At 43.8% G+C, this 23,968-nt stretch overlaps 1 protein-coding gene across 10 annotated transcripts in view; it reads left to right on the forward strand.

Annotated features, from left to right (window-relative positions):
- The window catches only part of NEO1 (neogenin 1), a 214,340-nt gene that overhangs the window by 156,983 nt on the left and 33,389 nt on the right, over positions 1–23,968 (forward strand). For 6 of the 10 annotated variants that reach the window (XM_054214166.1, XM_054214172.1, XM_054214168.1 and 3 more), the window contains exons 8-15: positions 4,185–4,404; positions 10,340–10,494; positions 11,036–11,184; positions 13,296–13,434; positions 17,462–17,511; positions 18,413–18,557; positions 19,923–20,033; positions 23,690–23,884. In XM_054214166.1, coding sequence (XP_054070141.1) covers positions 4,185–4,404; positions 10,340–10,494; positions 11,036–11,184; positions 13,296–13,434; positions 17,462–17,511; positions 18,413–18,557; positions 19,923–20,033; positions 23,690–23,884 — 1,164 coding nt within the window. The remainder of the gene's footprint in view (positions 1–4,184; positions 4,405–10,339; positions 10,495–11,035; positions 11,185–13,295; positions 13,435–17,461; positions 17,512–18,412; positions 18,558–19,922; positions 20,034–23,689; positions 23,885–23,968) is intronic. The other 4 variants (XM_054214173.1, XM_054214167.1, XM_054214170.1 and 1 more) reach the window with 1 other exon arrangement.

Here is a 23,968-nt window from a genome sequence, read left to right on the forward strand (position 1 = left end):
GAAATTAATCTTCAGTCGTCCCTGAGTGAAAATGAACAGCCAAAAGGGTGGTTATAAGAAATTTCTGTACCGAACTAGCAACTGCCCGTTCTGCTGGATATGAAGCGTTTTAACTTTCTTTTTAAGAAATGGAGGAGCTTCGTATGTTAAGTAGTTTAAATAAAGGTGTGAAGCAATCAATCAGAGAGTTCACCAGAATGGCTCAGAAGCTGCTGCTTCGGAAGGTGTTTGGCTGATGCAGCTGTAAAACACAAGTTTGTTTTTGTAACAGCTTCCCTACAGATTATTTCTCAAACTGTTTTATGGTTTTAAATAATATTAATGTAATTAGTTAATAGAAGGGTGGGAAATCAAAGCTCTCTGCAAGGGGAAAATATTCATCTAAAGTGTAAAGTGAACAGACATTTGAAATGAAATGGAAGTCAATCCAGCAGGCCCTCTGGAAAGATGCTGAAAGCTACAGACACCCGGGAGGTGTTTCGCCGAGTACCGTACCTTGGTCCTCAGGGCACACATGAGATGGAAGGAGTCAAGATAGTGGCAGTAAGTCTCCAGTCCCAGGGGATTATTAACACAGGCTTGAATTTAAACATGGGAGGAGCTTGGCTGTTGTAACTGGGACCGTAAGCGTGATATTGAATTGGCACTCGAATTGCCATTTAGGAGCAGAGAGATGATTGTTGGGTAGATCCCCTGACCATGATGCAGGGCTCCACGTTTGGCAGGGTTGAACCCTGAGGTTCCCACCAGCCCACTCCTCCAGCCTGGCAGGTCACTTTCTCTGCCCATCCATCTACTGCTCCTCCCAGTCGGGTATAACCTGCAAACCTGCTGCGTGTGATCTCTGTCCCTTCACCCAGGGCGCGGACGAAGACATGAAACCCTCTCTGTCCCAGTGTCAAGCCCTGGGTAATGTTGGTTATTACCTGGGCCGACGGTTTGTCTTCACCCCATTCACCACAACACTGGATGCCTGCTGGGCCAGCCAGCGCTCCGCACACCCCACCAGCCACCCATCCAGTCCAGATTCGGCCTTCCTAATTGCATGTCTGCATGCCTGGCTGGTGTTTCTGTATGTCGTGTGGTGAGCCATTTTGGTCTCAGGGGTCATTCTGGGGAGGAGTTTGTCCCTGAAGGTCACCCAGCTCTCCTGGGCTCTGTTGCCCGCAAGGGCAGCTGTCCGTGGGATTGCACATGTCCTCTGACCATGCTCAGGTTTCTTCTCCTGTGGTTCAGTGTCTTGATTACACCAAATGCCTTCCTCAGTTTCCTCAGGATCTTCAATTCTACCATCCAAGGGTCATTTCAGCTGAGGATGCCATTGACTATCAAATCTCTGAAATTTTTTTTGTTATTTTATTATATAGAAAATATTATACTGCCTACAAGAAAGATGAGGAGGGACTTTTTACAAGGGCATTTAGTGATAAGATGAGGGGCAATTGTTTCAAACTGGAAGAGGGTCGATTTAGATTGGATATCAGGATGAAATTTTTCACTCTGAGGGTGGTGAGCCCCTGGCCCAGGTTGCCCAGAGAAGCTGTGGCTGCCCCATCCCTGGAGGTGTTCAAGGCCAGGTTGGACGGGGCTTGGAGCAGCCTGGGCTGGTGGGAGGTGTCCCTGCCCAGGGCAGGGGGTGGCACTGGATGATCTTTAAGGTCCCTTCCAACCCAAACCATTCTGTGATTTGTGAATAGCAGATCTAGGAGCATCTCTCTTGCTGGGTCATTCAGCACTGGTGTCAAGAGGTTATCCTCAGCACGCTTCGGTGCTCACTGCTCTGAGAAATGGTGATGTTTTAATTGGTGTAAGCTTCGAGTGGTAACTGTAAGTGCTGATAACTTTATCTAGACCCTTTTCTGTCCTGAGACCCTGCTGCCGCCCCTTGGTATGTGCTGTGCCATGGATGAAGGGGTGAAGCTGTGCAATGACACAGGCTGTACTGAGGAGTCCGCAATGACGAGGTTCCCCCTCGGGGTGCAGAGGCCCTGTCTGAGTCCAGAAGAAGAGATAAAACATGTGTTTCTCTAAGAAACCTAATTATGGGAACATAAAAATAGTTTAGATTTTGCAATGAACGTAAAATTAATGGTGTAGTCTATTGATCAGAAGGGGTGTGCTGGAGAATACTTAATTGTGGTCTGTGGCTATTACAGTGTGGAAAGGATAATTAAGAAGATACTCTCAAGTACTTGTCTTTCCATGATCTGTATTTTCAGTGCCAAAATATGTATGTTCCTGGCTCTGGGAGTCTTGCAGAGCACTGTAAAGAAATGGGTATTAAGTAAAAAGTCTTGATTTTCGTATCAAAGGAAGAAGAGACACAGAATTGAAATGTAGTTAAGTTGGTGGTTGTATTTACAGCAGTAGTTGTTGGGGGAGTGTTGTTGGTGGTGTCAGAGAGGAGATGAAAGGTGAATGGGAGCTTGAGGGGGGTGGGAGATGGGATGGAGTGGTAACGGGCACAGCAGCACGGGAAGGGAGGGAGGCCATTGCCATTGTCCCCATGGAGCTGGGCCTCATTGGTGGTGGTTGTTGCTCTCAAGAAATACACCCTTGTCTGCGAGGTATTGTGTACAGTCATGTTTTACGTGAAACAGTTAAACATTTCATAGTTCTGCCCATGTACTTTTATTACATTGTGCAAGTGTGACAAAACCAAATATTTTGCTCTTCCACCATTGTCAGTAGTTGCCTGGGAAATAGAAATGAAAAGATGAGAATTCTGCAAAGTCAAGACCTATGTGTGAGATGATGCTTTGGTTGACAAGGTGTTTTTAGGATTTAAAATTAGGATGTTGCTGATGATAGATGGTCTCAGTGCAGCTGAGACCTCAGTGTGTCTGCCTGAAGGTTTGGTTGTTCACATGACGCTTTCTGGGTTAGTCAGGGGTTTTGGGTGCAGTTTTCTCCTTGTCTATCGAGACAGGTCCACATATTCCAGCAGTACGTTGGGTGGGGATGCTGCAGCTCTCAACAAAAGCTCGACTAGTCCTGAAGTCTTTCTGGGGGCAATCTGAGCCATTTTTGTTAGTTTCCATAATTAGTAAGTGAATAAAGGTATTTGGCCACATAGATTCTGGTGTGGAAAATGTCATCGGGTGGCTTAAGCTTGGTAAAGAGTTAGGAATCCAGAAAAAATCAGGGTATCCTGAGCTTCAGGGTTTTGTTACTAATTGTGTTTCCTGTAATACTCTGTGGTAATTGGGGTCCAGCTGCTCAGAATATTACTGTTAGATTTACTGGATGGATTGCTTTAATAGGATTTGGAGAACAGCTATTTGTACGTTACAGCTTGCGCTGTTAACTTGCCAACCCTTTAATGCAATAATCCTGGAGATTTATCCTAGCTTTAAAGTAGTAATACAGGAAGACGTGCATGACTTACCACAAAAAAGTTTGTAAAGTCGTCGTATAATATGAAGCAAGAGTTGTTGATGCTTGTTAGTACCTTTGTAAAATGATGTCATGTGTGTTACGAGAGGGAGGAAAAGGATCGATGGGAAGAAAATTGACCTTAGTGAAAGTTAGGAAAAAAATCTCTATTTCTACTGCCATGCCAGTTCAGTCACCACATCTTACCACGGGCAGAGTAGAACGCAACTGGCTCAGAAAGCGCGTACTGGGGGAACTGACGTTAGCCTTTAATCGCACAACCTGGATGAGTTTGCACTTCCTAAATGAATTTTGTGTATTCTGTCTGTCTTTTTTTTCTGATTGAGGATAGTATAAATTCAGCATATTAATGAAATAAAGTAGAAAATTGGGTCTGGGTGTATTTTTCAGTACATAATGCAAGTTGGGGTTTTTTATTGGTAAACGTTTGGTATGACATCTGGTTTACAAAGAAATGAAAATATTGTTTGCTGCTGGTATGTCCTCTTGCAAGGTCATATTTTATCCTCAGTTTTCACCCTTCCCTTTCCCTTGCCACTTCCATTACAATGGAGATTTGGTCTGCTTGCTCGACAGTGACGTGTCCTTTAATATTTCCCATTAGTTTTCAGTAGTTACCTTTGCCTGCATGTCAGCCTTCAGTTTAATGGCCTTTTTTGTGTGTGTTCATTTTCTTTTGTTTCCCATCGTGGTTTTGTTTATTTCTTTTGTGTTTTTTTTTCTGTTTTCTTTTTTTAAACCGTGGTGATGTTTGCCCTTCATATTCCCCAATGTTTGCACATGACAAGATGTTGCCATCCCAACATTACCTCCCACTTCACTGACCAGTGCCACTAATGACCATCTAGCACCAGCTACAACAGGACCATTGCCTTCAGCCCCGCGGGATGTCGTGGCCACCCTCGTCTCCACTCGCTTCATCAGACTGACATGGCGGACGCCTGTTTCCGACCCTCAAGGCGACAACCTCACCTATTCAATCTTCTACACCAAGGAAGGTATAAACAGGTAAAGATCTCCACGTGTAAAATGGGTCGTGCTCTTTCGTGACTCTTCTTCACGCTGGCTTTGCTTAGAAGCACAATAACCCTGAAGTCTTTAATGCTCAAAGTCCTACAGGCTGCGGAGTCCCGGGGGTTGCGTTCCTTTCCCTCCTGCACCCCCATGAGAGGAAGAGCGTTTTTGTTTGCCTCATTGCTGCATATACGGATTCTTACAGGCAACGCTTGTGCATGTGTTTGATTGACTGCAGACAGTTGCTACCTGCTTTTAGCAGACTGCTTAGAGACTAAGAGCAAGCGTAGACTGTAACACCTCTTCGGGAACACTGACACCGCTATAAATGCCATCCACAGCGGGCACAGAAACATCCTCCGAATAATCCATATGCTATTGCGAGCGAGCAGCCACTTCAGGCTTTAAAACCCTGTCACTGTAGTCTGATCCTAGAGAGAACCACGTCATAGGGCTTGGTTAAATGTTGATTCTCTCCTAGTAATCCCTGCAGATAGAAATTTCATGAATGTGAAGAAATTTCGTGAATGTGAAGCATCCGTGAGTTTTTGACCTATTATCCCAGTGGTTTAGTTTAGTCTACCCTTTTTCTTACTGATGGGATCTACTGCTCAGAATTAGAGTTTCAAATTGTTGTGGTAAGTTTGAAGACATTGGAGCTAACAATCATTTTGAGCAGTGCTTCATTATTTGCAAATTAGCTTCCTTATCAGATTTATTCCTCTAGAGAAAATGATCTGCCTGCTTACTGACTGGAGCGTGAGGCTCAAAGTTAAGAAAGTCATTTGAAGAGAACATAAAACGCACTGCTGCTTGTGCGGAATTGCCACTCTTTCTTGAGTCTGTGGATAGACATCACATCATGTCCAGGCTCGTGACAATTAATGGAGGCAATTAGTAAAATTTTCTTTGCTTCACGAATGCTGTTTTTCTACTACTTACCTTACTTTGGTAATATTCATTCTTACTGGAGACATTTTAAGTGAGACAGGGAGAAAGGTGGGATCTTGCAGCCGTTCTTGCTTCTTGCCTCTCCTCCTTCGCGTTCCTGTTGGAACCGCTCTACCCGCTGGGGTTTTAGACAGTGATTTGCTGGAGACGCCTCCATGCCTCTCCCTCTACGGGGTCTTGCTTTCAAGGGAACAAAACGCATCCCCTTCCACTACCCACAAGACTGTAGAAATCTAGAAGAATATTCCTCTTGGGCCAAAAGCGTGTGCAGAACAAAGGGCGTCTCATAATTTGTGGTGAATAAATAAGGAAATCATAGGACAATCTGCAGAAACGGCTGTTTCCAGTCCTTGCACAGCAGCCCTCCGGGCCTGGGTTAATGTAGTCCCCGGAAGGTTTACACAGCGAAGTGCTTGAGCTGGTGCTTATGTGTAGCAGGTGGTTTCATTGACTTCAATGAGATCTTTGTTTGCTTAAGTGTCCTTCTGGAGCAGGGTTCAAAGTAAGTTCTGAAAGCCTTTTATTAGCACGGACTCCCTATTTTCTGAGCTTCACCAGGCCTTTGCGTTTTGGAATTTTTTTTGTTATGCCTCATAAAGACAGTTGGTATCGCTCATTTCCCAGCCTGGTATGAAAATACTGTGAAATCCTGCCATTGGACCTGGATGTAGAGAATGAGAACAGTAAAACTTACAAAAAAGGAAAGAAAAAAAAAAATTCTGTTTACCACGGTGATGTTATGTGGTACTTTTTGACCACTTGGTTGGGCCTTGTGGAACCCTTGGTTGGTTGTTGAATAAAGAAATAGATGAGCCTGTCACAGACAACTGAGCAGTCAGAAATCAGAAAACTTTGAAGTCAAGCTTGGATGTGCAGCCCTCCTTTCTTTTTCAGCATTTTAAAACACTGCTTAAATGATCACTTTGTAGTCCTTGAACTCTACGTGATCGTGTAGCTTTGCAGTGGCTTTAAGCACATATGTGCCATCTCCTCATACTATTAGATTTTTGGCTACATGTACTGCTTTCATTGCATGCGTTACTGGATCCTTTTAGCAACCGAGCATTGTCTCTTCCTCGCTTGCGTTTGAGCAGTGATCAGACCAGGTATTTATTTACCTTTTAATCCAGGCTTGTGAAAAATGAAAAATAAACACGCCAACCTAATATGGCCTGGCTTAGCTAGGTATTCTGACATCTCTAAGCCATCTTTAAAGAGCTGTAGAGAGTCATCTTCACCTTGGGAATTGTTGGAGCACTTAAATCCCTCTGCAGTGTACAAGGTGTGCGTTTCCTCAGGTATCACCTGGCTCAGCCACCGCTGATTTACGTTCCTTTTAGTTTTCTCTGTTGAGTGAAAGGAGAGACACACAGAAATGTGGTAAGGTGTTCCTTAACTTTGCCCTTTGAACTTATTTAGAGGATTGCAAGATGCCTGGAACGTGATTTTCCCACCGGGAATCATGGGTGCTCCTGCGAAAGGCTCTTCCTCTGCCCCATGCCTTCCCTTTATGCCGCCAGCAGCTCTGGATGCCAAGAGGTGCCTCCTGCCCTCTGCCCCCGCCCCAGAGAAATGCTGTATTTCACCTTTGAAACTCGGTGTCTGCTTGCAGAAAAACATTGGCCCCTAAGCTGAACGTCACAGAAGATTTGTAAGCAGCAGCAAACAGAGAATTACAGCAAAAATGCAAAATGCTGCCAAAGTTGTAGGAAATTTATTACTTCTGCGCTGATGAAAGGTGGTTCTGGTAGTGTACGTAGTGTCTGCCGAGGAGGAGTGCGTGAGGACGTGGGTCTGTAGGGCTGGGAGGTTACTCTTTAACACAGAAACTGAAACTATCCATGGAAGAGCAGCATTTCAGAGCGTGGAAATGAGCGCGTTTCTGCTTGTTTCACTGGCTACAGAATGTCACCAGCTGGTGGTGTCTCTTCGTGTTGGCTTGATGGTGTCAGAGAGGCTTTTATTGAGGGAATTACGTGGGAATGAAGTGTCTCGTGGCTTTATGGACACACCTCTAGAAGAACTCAAGTTGTCTGATGAGATAAAAATTACTGTCCGCCTTATAGATTGTACTTGGTTATTTCACCCTTGTGTTAGGTATTCCAAATTTAAGGCAGTTCCCTGAAAAGGGTTTGAAAATTCAAAGGTGTTGGGTGGGCAAAGGGAGGTTTAATTCTGTGAAACTTCAGACAGGCGTGCAGGCAGAGGTCCAAACTTTCCGGATTTGGCCAAAAATAAAAGAAATAGCTAGCACATTGCTGGTACAAGATGGTGCGTCACACGTGTGAGATAATCAAATGATATTAAACCTAGGGTTCACCCTAGTGTGCTTCAAACGCAGAAAATGGAGTTTAATTGTGTGTAATCACAGCGTCAAAACGTCTGCGAGCTCTGTGCCAGGCTCTCCAGCTGGCACAGGGCACCCGCCCTTCCTAACCGGGCCCGGAAGGTTGTGTTTTATTAGAAGTATAACGTTAACCTTCACGTTTCCAGATTAACACTTGTTTCTGGTTTTGAACCGTAGGCTTTTTCCCTTAGGTACTTGATAGCTATTTTAAACCTTAACTCTAGTTTACAAAGCTCCTTAATTGGGATTAAACTGGAGTGAGTTAGAATAGTCATCATGTTGAGTAGGGTGCCAGAGTTACCGGTATGGCCCATCTGGGTTGGTACCTCTTATCCCTGCCTAAACACGTCACAGCTCCTAAATGGTGCTCAAGGCACCCTAAGAAAGGGCGCAAATGAGAGATTCACGTAGCACTTCATTAGATTAATCTCAACGCATTTTTAACATAGTGTTGTGAGGGAAGGCACAATTCCTAGTTATTACCGAAAATTGCAGTACTTTGATGTGTCTATTTATTTTTTGATAAATGTTGTCTTTCCATTTAAAAAAAAAATCGATTTTTTTTTTTGTAATTTTAAATAATAACCTTGGATTGCTGGGGGTTTTTTTCCTAGATAAAATCAGTGAGTGCGTTTACATTTGAGGCAGAAAATGCAATATATTTTGCATGTCAATGGGAGACAAATGTTATCCCCCAGCTGTGAATCAGTTTGCAAATACCCAGCCTTGTATCTAAGACGCATCTTAAAGGAAATTATCCATTTGAAAACGCATTTTCAAGCAAACGTTGTGTGCTAGCTACAACTGCAAAAGTTAGTGAGGGATATTTATCTTTTTCCCTGCCCCCCCCAGTTTCATTCTGTGGTGGGTATGGTATTTCTTCGGCACGTGTCTCGCTTCTCTGTCAGCTGCTTTCTTGCAAAAAATACTTTATAAACATTAGGAGAAGAAAAATCTTTTGTACCCATTTTTAACTCAAATATGCTATAGTGGTACCCCTCGTTTAACAATGGAAATTTAAAAAGATATCTGGAATAAATTAAGCTGCTTATGCAATGCCGTTTTAGCTCAACTTTCATGAAGGAGAACATTCTAGAAAACGTGTTTAACTCGTTCTTTAGTTACAGGAAAGGGTATTGTTTCCCTCGGTATAGATACAGTGTAATAGCGCAGAAATCAACAGGGATTTCGAAATGTTTTCAACCAAGTTATGCTAAATCAACCGTACCAGTTGATTTAAAAAGAAATAAATTAAAAATGGGGCTTTTGGCATCATATTTCCATGGTGTAAACTAATGCATAATGGCTGGAAGGTAGGAAAGAGGAGACTGTGGAATAATTTTGCCTGGGCTTCTGTGTTAAAAGTGATTTAATAGCAGCTAATCATCGGGCTGAGAGTTGTCTGCCCTCTGCTGTAGAGCTGAACAAAGTCTAGCAGACAAAAGGGGAAGAATTGTATTCAAAACAGTCCCATTTTCTCTTTATTTTCTCAGTGGGGAAGTTCTTGATTTCTTCTTTTGTCATCCTGCTTTGATGTGGATTTTCAGGGCGCAGGGAGCCCCTTTTCGCAGCAGTGCAGCGTGTGGGTGTCGCTGCCCGAGCCCGGCTCCCCGCGAGTTCACCTGAGAACGGCAGTGGCTTGGAAATAAAGGCTGCAGTTAGTTGATGATTAATCTTTTCATCTTCGCCTCAATCCAGAGCTTGATAAGAGCTGACGGAGTTGCCCGCACGGAAAACTGTGCTTCCCGGGGTGAAGCCCCGGCTCCCCGTGACCGAGGGTGCGATGGAGGATCTCCGAATGCGGGGCAATAATCCTGCCCCCTCACCCCAGCACCCAGAGTGCCTTCTCCCAGCTGGATTGCGGCTTTCAGCTTGCAAAATGTCGGCCTTTTTTAACTGGCAGACAAGCGGGGGGTCCCGCAGCCCGGAGGTGCGCGCCCTCCCGCTGGGCTGGGGATGGTGAGAGGAACCGGTGCCGGGGGCTGCTCCGCTCCCCTGTCGGGGACGAGGGATGGGCAGACGCTGCCTTGTCTTGACTCCGCTACTTGTGTGGCGTAAACGGCGTAAATGCCCCAGCTGTCTGCTTGGGCGGAGGCGAGCCAGAGCCCCTGGGTGTTTTTAACAAATCTAAATATTAGGGAGGAACTAAAGTAAAGTTTGGAGGTGGAAGAATACATTAAAACAGCTGCTTTGAAAAAGGCACAGAAAGCAGCCCCACAATATTAACAAAAAATGCCTTAAATCTCCCCAGACTCTGCATGCTGCTTAAATATTTTTTCTTCTGCCTTCAGAGTAGTAAGATAAACTGTCACTGTGAATTATCGCATGCTGTTACGAGAATAACAAAGAAACTACTTAGAATTTTGTGATGTCGAGCATAATTTATTCTTTTACTTCAGTACATTTATTTTTTTCAAAGAGAAGTTACAAAATTAGCTGTTTGTCACCAGCAATTTTGGCATATTATTGTTTTATTGTGTGCTCTGCGCTGTATAAATAACCACATCATTAACACATTAGATGTATTCAAATGGGATACATCTTAGTAGCAACTATTTCTCTATTTGCCCCTCAAAAACCCTCTTACTAATCAATGACTGTTTCTGTGCCCAACCCTTTGGCTTCCTGAAGGGAACGTGTTGAAAATACAAGTCGTCCTGGAGAGACACAAGTGACGATCCAGAACCTGATGCCAGAAACGGTTTATGTCTTTCGCGTTGTGGCTCAGAACAAGCACGGCCCCGGCGAGAGCTCTGCGCCGCTGAAGGTGGCAACCCAGCCTGAGGGTAAGCCGTAAATATTGTGAGCCTTCTTGACTTTGGGATCAATTTTTTTGTTTGTTTGTCTTCCCCATTCATGACCTTTCCCAGAATAAGTTGATACTCTTCAAAGTTGCACTTCCCGACCGTAGTTTCAAAATGATTTTCCAAGCCACCATCTTGATGTGCTTTACGTGATTTATTCTCCCCCTTGAGCAGAACTGATCAGACATTACTTGTTAAATTCTCTAAAGTTTCTGTTATAAAAGAAATACTTTTAAATCGATGTTAACTGTAAGAGAAAAAAAAGAAAACCTTAGGAAAAACCAAAGTGTGTCATTTGTTCGGATCATTCGGGTCAAAACGTCTGACGCAGGGAGCAGGATCTCCTTCAGAAACTTGGTCCCGCCTTTGAACCCCAATGAATGCATGTGAAATTCTGAAGTGTGAAAAAGTACCCATCTTTTAACTGGGGTTGATTAATAGTGAAGTTGATGGGAAAATGGTGAGCTACTGACAATGAAAATGGTTAGACTTGGCGACTAGCAGTTCCGTGCTTACATTTCAGTTCAGCTTCCTGGTCCAGCACCCAATATCCGAGCGTACGCCAGCTCACCCACCTCCGTTACTGTCACCTGGGAAACGCCGCTGGCTGGCAATGGAGAAATCCAGAACTACAAGCTCTACTACATGGAGAAAGGCCAGGACACTGAACAGGTACAGAGCCGGCTCTTTCTGCCTGATACACGATGCCATTAACAGCCTCCTGTCTTTTATTATGTTTTTACCTCAAATTTCTAGAAACACCTTGTGAAAGTGCTCGTTTTTCTGATAGACTGAATTCTTGGGCCTAAAATACAGAAATACTTAAAATAAAAAATCCAGCATGAAATGTATATGTCTTGGTATTAAAACAATATTTTATCTGATGGCTTAGTTAGGTATTCAAGGAGAATTTGGGGTTGTCCATCATATCACAAGAGAAGAACTTGATAATGGTTATATCATTAAGAGTTCTGGTGCAAGTAGCATAAAGGATGTTTGCATAGTTTTTGGAGGTTGGCTGGTTTTATTTTGGTAAAGTAGGCTAAATACTGATTTTAGCATCATCCTTAATATGAACTGTCCTTGCTTCTTGAGTTCTTTGATCCAGTGATGGATATTTTGGTAGTGGTGTCTAATTGATTACATTTTCTTATCATTCTACTGGAAAAATCCAGGATCTTCTGTACAAATATAGGTTGCCACCTGAGAATAATCACAATTTTGGGATGATTAATCCCAGTCATTTAATTATCCATCCGAATGCATATGAATATGATTCCAGGTTTAAAAAAAGCTAAGGGAAGAATATTTTTGATAGCATTTAAAATAATTTTTCACATCTGTCTTTAAATAAGGAAGTTGTAATCCTTAGATCATAGAATCACAGAATGGTTTGGGTGGGAAGGGACCTCAAAGACAACCCAGTACCACCCCCTGCCCTGGGCAGGGACACCTCCCACCAGACCAGGCTGCTCCAAGCCCCGTCCAACCCGGCCTTGAACCCCTCCAGGGATGGGGCACCCACAGCTTCTCTGGGCAACCTGGGCCAGGGGCTCACCACCCTCACAGACAAGAATTTCTTCCTAATATCTCATCTAAATCTCCCCTCTTTGAGTTTAAAACCATTCCCCCTTGCCCCATGGTTCCCCTCCCTGATCCAGAGTCCCTCCCCAGCTTTCTTGGAGCCCCTTTAGGGACTGGAAGGGGCTGGAAAGTCTCCCCGGAGCCTCCTCTTCTCCAGGCTAACCCCCCGAGCTCTCTCCTCGCAGCAGAGGGGCTCCAGCCCTCCCAGCATCTCCGGCGCCTCCTCTGGCCCCGCTCCAACAGCTCGGTGTCCTTCTGCTGAGGACTCCAAAGCTGAGTGCAGTACTCCAGGTCAGGTCTCGTGAGAGCAGAGCAGAGGGCAGAATCCCCTTCCTCACGCTGCTGGGGATGCAGCTCAGGATACGGTTGGCCTTCTGGGCTGCCAGCACACATTGCCGGCTCATGTTGAGCTTCTCGTCCACCAACACCCCGAAGTCCTTCTCCTCAGCGCTGCTTTTCATCCGTTCTCTGCCCAGCCTGGATTTGTGGTCGGGATTGCCCCGACCCATGTGCAGGACCTCGCACTTGGCCTGGTTGAACTTCATGAGGTTCCCATGGGCCCACCTCTTCAAGCCTGTCCAGGTCCCTCTGGATGGCATCCCTTCCCTCCAGCGTGTTGACTGCTCCACACAGCTTGGTGTCATTGGCAATCTTGCTGAGGGTGAACTCGATTCCGCTGTCCATGTCGCTGACAAAGATGTTAAACAGCACCAGTCCCAGTACCAACCTTTGAGGAACACCACTCATCACTGGTTCCTTTTGGACTTTGAGCCACTGACTGCAACCCTTCTGGTGCGGCCATCCAGCCAGTTCCTTATCCACTGAGTGGTCCATCCATCACATCCATTCCTCTCCAATTTAGAGACAAGATAAAATGTCATTTTCTACTTCTGCATCCCACTATTCAAAACGTAATAATACTTTCTCCTAATAGAGAAATTTGCCCAGTCACTTTTCATTCACGGAACCAGTGGCCCCAGTATGATTCATGGCACAGAGGTAGCGCTTTCTCTTGCAAGCTCACTGTGAGCATCTTCACAAGTCCTGGCTGTATAGGAACTGGGCGTTTGATCTGCAGGGGCTACAGAAAGGTGTCGTTCTGGTTGTGACTTTATTACTGCACTGAAAGTCTTAGACCTTTATAATAATTGCAGACCTGCTTCTGACCTTGACTTGTTCGCGTGTTTGTTTGTGAACAGGATGTTGATGTAGGAGGACTCTCCTACACCATTAACGGATTAAAGAAATACACAGAGTATAGTTTCCGAGTGGTAGCTTACAATAAACACGGTCCTGGAGTCTCGACTCAAGATGTGGTTGTACGAACGCTGTCAGACGGTAAGCTGCTTTATTCCAATTATTATTTTTTTTTTGGCAGGAATTATGTGGCAATTTCCTTTAAGTGAATTTTTAACCAGGAAGACTTCTATGTTTTTAGTTCATTGTTGCCCTATTTTATTAATAATGTAGTGGTTGTGTATGGCCACACATGCTGAAAGTTCCCCCGGAGGCTTTCCAAATTAGGTGAAAGAAAATTACTGTACCTGATTCTGATTACGAAACAACTGTGTCCTTCATTTCAACATCAGTAGTTTATTTCATGGGTTATTGAGTCTACAAAGTATTAAGAGTGGACAGAAACACGATTAAATTGAAGTCAACGACTCCAAATTATTTTTTAGCTTCTATAATATTTTTACATATGAGCAGACTTTTGCTTCTGGAGTGTTTTTATTTTAATTGCGGTTGTATGGGAAAATGATGCATGTCTTTGGACGCCAGCACTATTAAATCAATTGCATATAAGAATGAAAGCAGGAAATAGTAACAGTTTTTTTTCTGTAAGGCAAATAAAGAGGTAATGTGAGCAAATATGTGAAGAATTGCAGAATGATCAGAGTTAATGTTAACTTTTGATTTTTGTAGAGAAGTTAAATTATGTGTAAGAACAGTCAGACCAAAAGCGAGCCTAGCCTGGCATCCTCTCTCCAGTAGTGACCAAAAGCAGAGCAGAGGAGCAGAGAGGAATATTGTCCGGGATTCTCTGCGTCCAAAAGTTTGTTTCTCCGAGACTTCTTGACTCTGCAGTGCTTTCTGCGTATTTACTAATTCTGCGTAAATACTAATACTAATTCAGTTTCTCTTCCATGAAACGCTGCCAGCATCCTCTTTAACCCACGTCAGCTTTTAGCATCCACAACATCAAGTGGACAAGGATTCTACAAATAAACTTTCTGTGAAAAATCACCCCCTTTTGTCTGTTTTGGACCTGCTGTATGTCAATGTCAGCTGTTGCCTATAGCTGTACTGCCTGAAAGGGCGAATAATTGGTGTGCGCCAGCCCTCTCTGTCCCACTCCTCACTTTCTAGACCTTTGCTGTATTCTCCCTCATTCATCTCTTTCCCAGCTCCCGAAGTCTCAGAAGGCATTAGCCATTACTTTTCTGGAAGCTGTTTAAACCTTCAGTGCCCTTTTCTGAACTTTTCCTAGGCTGCTTTTCTCCTGCATGCTTCCAAAATTGGAGGTAGAGGGAACTACAACTGTATCAAACATGCAAGTGCGTAGTTGCTGGCATTTGACTGACTTTTTGGCTCATTCTGAGCATTGAGGTGACATTTTTGGGGTAGGCTGGTGTTGGTGGACTTGGTCCGTTAGGGCCATCATTCTGCATATAGAGGCAGGTTCATTTTTCCCACTCGTGTAACTTGTTCTACCATGAATTTCATCTGTCACTCTAACACCCCGGCACAACATGTCCTGAAGTCTTAATGCAATTCCTCACCGTCGGATCTTGTCTGTACTAACATTTGTCACCCGGCTGCTCATCCTCATTTCATCACTTAGGAGTGTGTTGAGCAACAGGGGTCTCGGCGCACACCATGGTCGAGGCCCACAGGTCATCCCCCACCACGTACGTTCCTGCCTTCTCTTTCCTTTCTTTTAGCCAGTTGTCTACTCAGGCAAGGACTTCTCTTCTGTCCCCTCGTTGCTTCGTTTCTTAAGAGCCCTCCAGCAGGTTTGCGATGGGAGATTTCCCTTTAAAAAGTGACAAATACACATTATTACTGCATGTAGCTAGGAATTTCGTGCTTTATTGTAGCTTCAGTTTATTTGCCTAATACAGGTTTCTGACTTACTACTTGAAGTTTCTCAAATGGAACGCCTTTTCTAAAGACTGGCATCAAATTTCCCATCTCCCAGTGTCGAGGTAACTTGTGGGAGGTTACAGCCCACTGTCAGTCAGGCAAACGTTTCAGTCCCCAGCTCCTTGAGAAATCCTGGATGAATAGCATCGGAGCCTGGCAACACACTGCTGTTCTGACTCTTCCATAATCCTCTCTATTGACATTTCTGTTCTAGAGATTCTGTAAGTCCCTTGTACAGGGTGTCATGGAAACCTCTCCTCTTCCTTTCGCTCAGTACAAAGGCAAAGAAGGTAGTTGTGCGGCTTAATTAATTAATTTTCTTTTTCTGTCATACTCTGAGCATTTGCTAACTCTACAATTTCTCTGAAGGGCTTCCAGCTCTGTGTTTGAAGAAGAATTTATCACTAGTTGTAATGTCATTTTCAAGTTTTCCTGAAGTTCTTTCTGGCCCGACTTAGGTTTTGACCTTTAACCTACGGATATTTATTTTCTACAGCTTTCTGAAGGATGTCATCTTGCAGTCTTACAACCCTGCTGCTTAACCATGCCGATCTCCCCTTCAATCTATCAAATCTTTCCGGATGAACAATGCATATTTTCTTCTTGTGTTTTGTTATTGTGGTGTCTGTAAACAATCTCCATGTTTCCTGAGGGATTTCTCTCCAAGCACCTTTAACTTCTCTTTGAACAAGCTGCTGTGGTTTTATGTAGGTTTTTGCTCCTAATCTAAGTATGTTACGGTGGTTTGTTGCGGGATAGCTCTTTGGGTATTACAGTTTGAACCAAGGATTGCATCTCTTCTCGTGTCTTCTTGGTCTAGAGGAAGCAATCACGTATGTCATCAGTAATCTCTGCACCACTCTACAACGTACCACACTGGGCTCTGCCTTTCCTCGCGAAGCCCGTAGGAAATCCATTTCATCTGCCCGCCTGGACAAGTTCATAGTCTGATCTGAGTCTAAGCTTACTTTGACGTAACGTGAACTGTGCACGTGGTGAGATATGTGTATATGAATATATTTACATACGTGTATCCCTCCCTGTTGTCCTACTGATTGTCTTTCTCTCACCAGATCTGCAATATAAGCATGAATTATTAATCACTCCTTGTGAAACCCATGACGTATTTTTAGGTTGTTCTTGAAGTAGGCGCCAACTGCGTAAAACAAACAAACATCAAAAAACCCCGTGACTTTATTTCATTTCCTTCTCTTAACCTGTGTTCTTGCTTTTTGAAGGACGTAGCACTTTAACCCCTCGGTCTGGTGATTTCAGACTCGGTCCAGTTGGCAAGAGAGAAGGAAAAGCAAATCCTCATTGTCTCCGTTTCTGTTGTGGGCTAGTGGGAGAGGGGTATTTGTTTAGCCACACCGCAGTGTACCTTTCCCTTATTGCAGGCCACTTTCACTGTACGTGCTCAGGAGTGTTTTCTTAGGTATTGTTGTGGCTGGTGTGAGTTATTTGGAAAATGCATTATTCAGGCCGGAACAATCTTGAGTCCTGTTGTGCCGCTCGCCTGTCCTTGTGCTTTGCCTGGACCCTCACCTTCCTCCCAGGGAACCTTTATCTTTGCCTTTGAGCAAACATTTGTGAGGCTGAAGTGCCGCGACGAGGATTTCCTCCGTCTCAGGTTCTCTCTTACGTTGCCTGTTTGTCTGATGGAGCTTCGCTACAGCTGGTAAAGAACTAACAAAGAGTGGAAGTTCAGCAGCAGACACCACCTTTGCGATGCGCTTCACCTCTTCAGTAACACGGCGGTGTGTTGACTCTTGAGTTTTGAGTTGAGTCTTGAGTTTTTCCTGTTGCAGAAAGTCACAATAACAAAAAAACATTGCTAGAATTTTAAATGTGGGTTCACAGAATCCGGCATGTAAATTAAAGACTTGATTTTGAAAAGTACTGAATGTGCTCTTCTCTCAGAGTTTATGGGAAGTACCTTTACATTTCAGACGTTTTTTATTTAGATACCTGTGATAAGTAAAGACCTGAATAAAAAGTGAGTTCGTTCTTTGTGATGAGAATCTGTAAACCTCCTAAGCCGGTCACTGTATGTCATAAAGTATCTGGTAGAATTTTGGAGTTGCTTTATATGGTCTCTTAAACCAGCAAGGTTTGTACTTTCATAATGAACAATAGCAGAGAGTAGTTGTGTGTGGAAATACAGTATTTGATATGGTATATGGAAATTTTGGTTTTCTAATTCTGTTAATGTTTCTAGTCCCCAGTGCTCCACCACAGAATCTAACGCTGGAGGTACGGAACTCCAAGGTAAGATGTGGAGAATTTCCCCTTGGTAGTGGGTAAATAAAGAGTTAGTGGATCTCAGATCGACCAAATTTTACAGCTGCGTTGGGTCTTTTTTTCTACCGTGCTGCTTTTCAGCTCTTTGTGCATGAGCTGCTCAACAGGAGAATACCTGAACATGGGGCTTGAAGTGTTAGAAACTCTGATGCAGCTGTGGGCTGTACATCATGGGATGCCGTGAGGACAGTGACAGTGTACCAAAGCCTGGAGGCTAATTATGAATGAGGTTTAATCAGGCTCAAAGGCCTGAAGCACCAGAGCTTGAACGTGTTCCTGTTGATGAGCTATTGTTTATGTGCATGTGGATACAAACTGCGTTTGTAGTGTCCTGGGCACTTCAAAAGAGAAAATTATGTACTCCGTCATTACGAGTTTAGTGATTATGATTGGAGATTTTTTAAAAAGCCCTTTCTAAAAACTCTTTTCTAAATACTTTCTTCTACTTCCCATATGATTAAAAATCAATAACTTCCTCCACATAAACTACCGGTCAGATAACTTGTACCCTTTAGAGGCAATACCAGTTCTTAAAGATAGATCCTCAAGTCACATGTGTCTTAAGATAACCTGAAGAAAATGAAAGGGAAACCCAAGGGGCCATTTGTGAAATTGGACTCAGAAGGTCTAATAGGATTGAAGCGCTTTGAGCTGAACTTCTCGAGGCACAGGCGTGACCTGGGCTGCTGATGAATCAGAGGTGCTTTACTTTTTACCGATAAGCCTATGGCTTACTGTATGAAAATGCAGTACTTCCTGTATACGTGTTTTTCTGTTTTGTGTTTCGTGAAGTATTAGCAGCATTAGTAGTAGTTTCCCTGGCTGCGCGGGGGGCGATGACTTTGTAACGACCTCCTGCCTTCCGCAGAGCATCATGCTGCACTGGCAGCCTCCTCCTGCGGGGACACACAGCGGGCAAATCACTGGCTACAAAATTCGCTACCGTAAGGCATCCCGCAAGAGTGACGTAACGGAGAGCATCGGTGGGACCCAGCTGTTTCAGCTGATCGAAGGTGAGCTGTTATTTGCAAGCATTTGTTGGCAGAAGGAGGTTTTTAGGTGCTTTTAGCGGGCTGAGGCTGAGAAGACATGTTTGTGTAGGGTTCTTGCCTTGCAAGGAAAAATAAAAGCACTTAAAATGAGTGTCGTAGGTTATGAGGTAGTGTGGGCTGGCTCACAGTAACCGAAGTCTTGTGACCTGTTTTCTAGCCCTCATTTCGCCGTTGATTTGCCGAGGGACTGGATGAGTCCTCTTAAAACCTATATAGAAGGCATAGGGGTTGCATGGAGAAGATGGACAGACACGATGAGCTCAGGACCAAATGCCAGAAGTAAAAGTCTGGAGACAGATGTTGGAGAGATGCCGTTTGGGGGGGGGCGGTTGGCAGACTCCCCTCTCTGCGCATGGGTGTGATGGAGGTGTCTGTGGTCTGTCCTGCCCCACTCGCCCACCAGCCCAGCGCAGATCCCGCGTGTGAGCTTCTCACCTCAGGCACCCGCGCACAGCATCCCACCCAATTTCACTGACATTAACCTTTTTTCTTCTTTCTGGCATGAACATAATGTATCTTCTCTTGATTTTATACACTTAAAGAAAATACAGCCTAGTACATGGCTTAGTATAAATTATATATTGTTACCAGAACTATAATTTTGTATAGCAGAAATAAACAGTACACGAGAACAGGAGCAAGACTACAGATCGTTCGTTTTTTAAATCTCGGTAAACAAGCAGTTGGTCAAAAGAGAAGAAATTGTGCTTCTCTAGAAAATGAATACACGCTTTTTAACGAGATGTTTTGATTTGTTCTCAGAAACTCCAGCTGTGATTCAGTTTTAGTTTTCTCAGAGTGGGAGTCGATATACGCCTGCAACTAGAGAATATTTTTGCCAGCAACAAAGCCGGTTTAATAAGTTCCATATACCAAATTCTGAGTGTGTTTTCATACTGCTTGCGTTACTGATTATCCTCTCCTATGTGCCATAAATCAACTATTTGCTCATTTTGGTCACTTGTTGTCTATACTGTATACTATTTTTAGTTATGGATGTGGGTGGTTCTGTACTTAAAACTAATTAATCGCCAGCAATTAAAGCCGGCTGCAGACAGCACCTCACGGTGTCTGCCAGTGGCCCACAGGGACAGTCTGCAGTGTCACAGCGCTGGGTGTCCCTGGTCACAGTTCAGCTGTCACACCCCGACTGGTGTCAGTGGAGCTGCTGTTGCTGTTCCTGGCCGCCTGTTCCGCTCAGGGGGCAATGGTGGGCGAGAGGCAATTCGCCCTCAGGCTGTACCTGTATTTTAATTAGGAACTGTGATTCCTGCGCTCAGGGTCGGAGTTCTGGTGGTGATGTCTTGGGTGCTTTTTGTCTCTTAGGTCTTGAACGAGGCACAGAATACAGCTTCCGAGTAGCTGCCCTGACCGTTAACGGGACTGGACCTGCCACCGACTGGGTATCAGCGGAAACGTTTGAGAGTGACCTAGATGGTAAGATCATAAGTGTGACGATACTTGTGACTTCAAAAGCATTCGAATTCGTGGACAGGGCACAGTAATGTTTGATTGCCTTTTTAAAAGGCAAGCCTGATTTTATTCGGTTGTTTTTACTGTGTTCTAATTATACAATGTGTTTTATTTATGATTAAAATTAATTTTTATTTTAACATAAAATTCTTGCCAAGTCAATTAAATAGCTTGAAATTAAACCCTGCCTCTACGCTTTCTACTGCTGTATGTTGGCACTGTGTTTTTTCTGCTAAGAAACACCCAATTATGAATTACAACGTCAGTGTTTCAATATTTAAATAATCATACATTATAAGATTCATACAATGGTAATAGTGGCTTGCTTTTTATATTGTAATAAAATTCATCTTGTTAATTATGCAGGGGTTTACATGCTATGAAACAGAGTGGGGGGACTGTTTTCCTGGAGGGAGGTGAAATAGCGATTATGTACTTACGTACCACCGAAATTATGCAAATGAAACCATCGAAGTGCGCCTCAGAGAGCACAGAGTGGTGATTTGGTGTTTTGGTATTCGGGGATACCGTGTGGTGACGGACTAGAGGAGCTCCTGTTGGCGGCAGCGCAACTATCGGTGTCTGCACTGTGGTTGCACACTTGGAGCTGTGACTCTGTCGAACAGGAGAGAGGTGCCACGGTAGGAGGAAAGAAGCAAGAAACAGTGGAAAACATTGGTGTGTGGCCCAGAGACCTTTGCAGTCTTGCCGCTGTTTCACTGGTACCATGCTTTGTTAAAATGCTTTTCCTGGGCTTTTTTTTTATTTTTATTTTTGGCTTGGGCTCTTTCTAAAGAGAACATTCGTCCCCCAGTAATTGTTATTTTGCCACTTTAAAAGAAAAGGGAGATTGATCTATTTTCAGTAGTGGTAGACCAGTCTGGACCATAACTCCGTCAGAGATGCAGTCTTTTCCACCAAATCCATGGATCCATGATATACGGTATACGGCACCATGTTAACCTCTTGTTTTTCCAGTTTAGAGGTTAGCAATAAAAGTAGAAAATATTCTGTGAAAAATGTCGACCTTTGATAGTTGGTCCAGATGTTTGGTATTTACTACACTAGAATAATTCGCAAGAGGGAACCTGATTCTTGCAGAATTCAAATGAGCAAATCTGTGAGCATTTCCCAGCATCTGACGAAGAACAATTAAAATGGAAGAAAAGTGCCATTTTTAAAAGGATGGCTGGGGCGAATCCCTTTGGAACTGCCTGCGTGGAGCTGGTGGTTCTGGGTAGACAGTTCCTATTTCTGAAAAGTGTTTAATCAGTGCTGTTGCACGCAGGTAACCTTGTGCTTTGTACCGGCCGTCTCCCTCTTGGCTTTGTTAGAGGAGCTGGAGGGTCATTCCAGCTTCATGCCACGGGATCCAGTAATGGCTTTCACATCTGTGTGGCTCGGGATTCAGTTATGCTGGCAGCGGGGAGAGAGAATGATAAAAGACCTTCAATATTTGCTCTGGACTGTTGGAAAATTGCTTCCGCAGTCGGCTGATGAAGCACTCGAGAGCCCGGCTTCAGTCTTTGCGTTGTGCAAAGTTGATGCTCATCTTAATACTTGTCATTGCTTATCCTCCATGGCTTAATCAAGAACAGCGCAAAACCCAATGTTAACAGTAGAGTTCAGGTTTGTAGGTATTGAAAATGCCTTTTTAGAGTTGAAATGGCTTTCGTCCGTGTGTGTATCTTCCTCTCTGCGGATGTGACACAACCTTGTGGCTTTGAGGAACCGCTGGTTCCCTGAGCTGAAGCACAGCTCTGTGCACAGGCAGCACTTACACAAGGTAATGACCATGTTCTCTGCATCGGAATGAGAGCGAGCAACACTTTGCCAAGAGCATCAGGATTAAATTTAAATCGGACAGAAGGAGGGAAAAGAAAAGAACCCTTTGGTTCTGTGTTGATTTTTTAATTTTAGTGAGTTTCAAATTGGAGTGTTGCAGTCCTTGCAGGAAATCGAATTTTATGCATACACTCTACAGTGAATAAAGTAATAAAAATTCACAGTTAAGACAGTGTAGCATGGTATTCATATCATTCCCTATATGTGTATGAGATATTGGTGTATGTGCATACTGGAAAGATGACGTATATTTTTTGCTTTTCTTTCTTTAGTAAGCTCGTGGGTAATTTCAATACCATGCAAATGCATTTACAGCTAATCTTGAATTTCTTGGGTTCGGTAGACATGTAAGGCGTAACTCCATTTTATTCCGTGGCTGCTTTTTGAATTTAAATAGAAAATAATTCACTTTATAGTGTCATCAATGTAAATGGGAGCCAGACGGTTACAATTTCGCGTTAGCAGGGCTGTGTAGTTCTGTGGAGTCGGTGCAAGTCCCGCCGGGAGCGTGTGCGCAAGCGGTGTCAAACAGTTGTACAAAGTTTATCCCCAATGCTCTAACTTCTGCGCAGTTAAAAATGTCATCTCTTGTATTGCAATTCTGTAGCTTTTTTGTCTTTATTAGTTGTGAACTTTAATTGATCAGCTGCGTCAGCTGGAGACCACGAACTCCCCGGGCTGGCAGGCCAGTGGCGTATTAGGAGCCAAATAATCCTGTTGTGATGCTTTATTAAATGTTTTTAGATAAATGCAGCATGTTTCATTAAAATGAAATCCCTGCAGGAAGCAGAACTCTCGGAACTGATTTTATTTTAGAGTGGGGAACTCGGCTTGCTGTTGCGCAGAATTATTTAAAATCTGTCAAGGTATGGCAGGCTCCAGTAGCCTGGCAGAAGTACTTATTTCATTTTTGAGAAGTTAAAACAAAGGTGTGGACACTAGTACGTACAGTGCAGTTGTGCTTTTAGATTGCTTTTAAGCTGTAATCAACATTGGGGGAAAATCCTTTTAGTAAAAATATTAGGGGATTATGGTGAGATACCGCGGGGTCCTGCTGCTGCTAAGGATCCACATTCCATCCCTCTTGGGTCGTAACTAGATCGGTGTGGCTTGTCGGGGCAGGGCTTGAGCGCTCAATACGGACTCTGAGGATTATTTGATCTCGTGGTAGGGTTGCGTAGCCTGTCTGTATAGCCTGTGAATGGTGTAGAAGAGACTGGAGGATTTAAACAGCGACGAGTATAGGACAAACCACAACAAACCTTTGCAGCACGTGCAATATCCACCTCACTGACAGTTCTTCGGAATACTCTATTTAGTTGTACAACGAGCTGAGGAACCTTCCTTTTATCACCAGTGTGTCTTCCATGTGATTATTTTAATGCTCACAAGTAAGTAATATGATGGAACTAAAAGTAGATTGCCTTGTGGAGGGGAGGGTGTGATAAATTTAATGCGTATTTTGAAGAACTACAAATGGGAAAGAACATGCACAAACATCAAAAAAGTTTGCCTCGAAGGAAATCTGATGTTTTTCTTCAGTACGATTGTCGTTTCTTTTAAAGAGAGTATCTATTAAAATATATTAGTATATGAAACTATGTTAATTTTCTTCTGCTTATTAGAGTTCTTCACTCTCTGGTGTACAATAGAGCTCTCTCCTTTGGAGCGTACTGATTTCAGTCGCCACAGAGTACAAGTGCTACATTTGACCCTACAGACTCAGAGCTCTTCATGTCATTACCTTTATTTAATCCATCATTTTCCTTTAACAGAAACCCGTGTTCCTGAAGTTCCGAGTTCCTTACATGTCCGTCCGCTTGTCACCAGCATCGTAGTAAGCTGGACTCCACCCGAGAACCAGAACATCGTGGTGAGAGGCTACGCCATAGGGTACGGCATTGGCAGTCCCCACGCGCAGACCATCAAGGTGGACTATAAGCAGAGATACTACACCATTGAAAACCTGGGTAAGCAAAGGGAATGAACATCAGCGCCCACCTTTTACCTCTCATTTATATTGCTGTTTTCTACTTTTACGGTATTATAAATAA

The sequence above is a fragment of the Rissa tridactyla genome, chromosome 9 (genome assembly GCF_028500815.1).
Source record: "Rissa tridactyla isolate bRisTri1 chromosome 9, bRisTri1.patW.cur.20221130, whole genome shotgun sequence".
Taxonomy (NCBI): domain Eukaryota; kingdom Metazoa; phylum Chordata; class Aves; order Charadriiformes; family Laridae; genus Rissa; species Rissa tridactyla.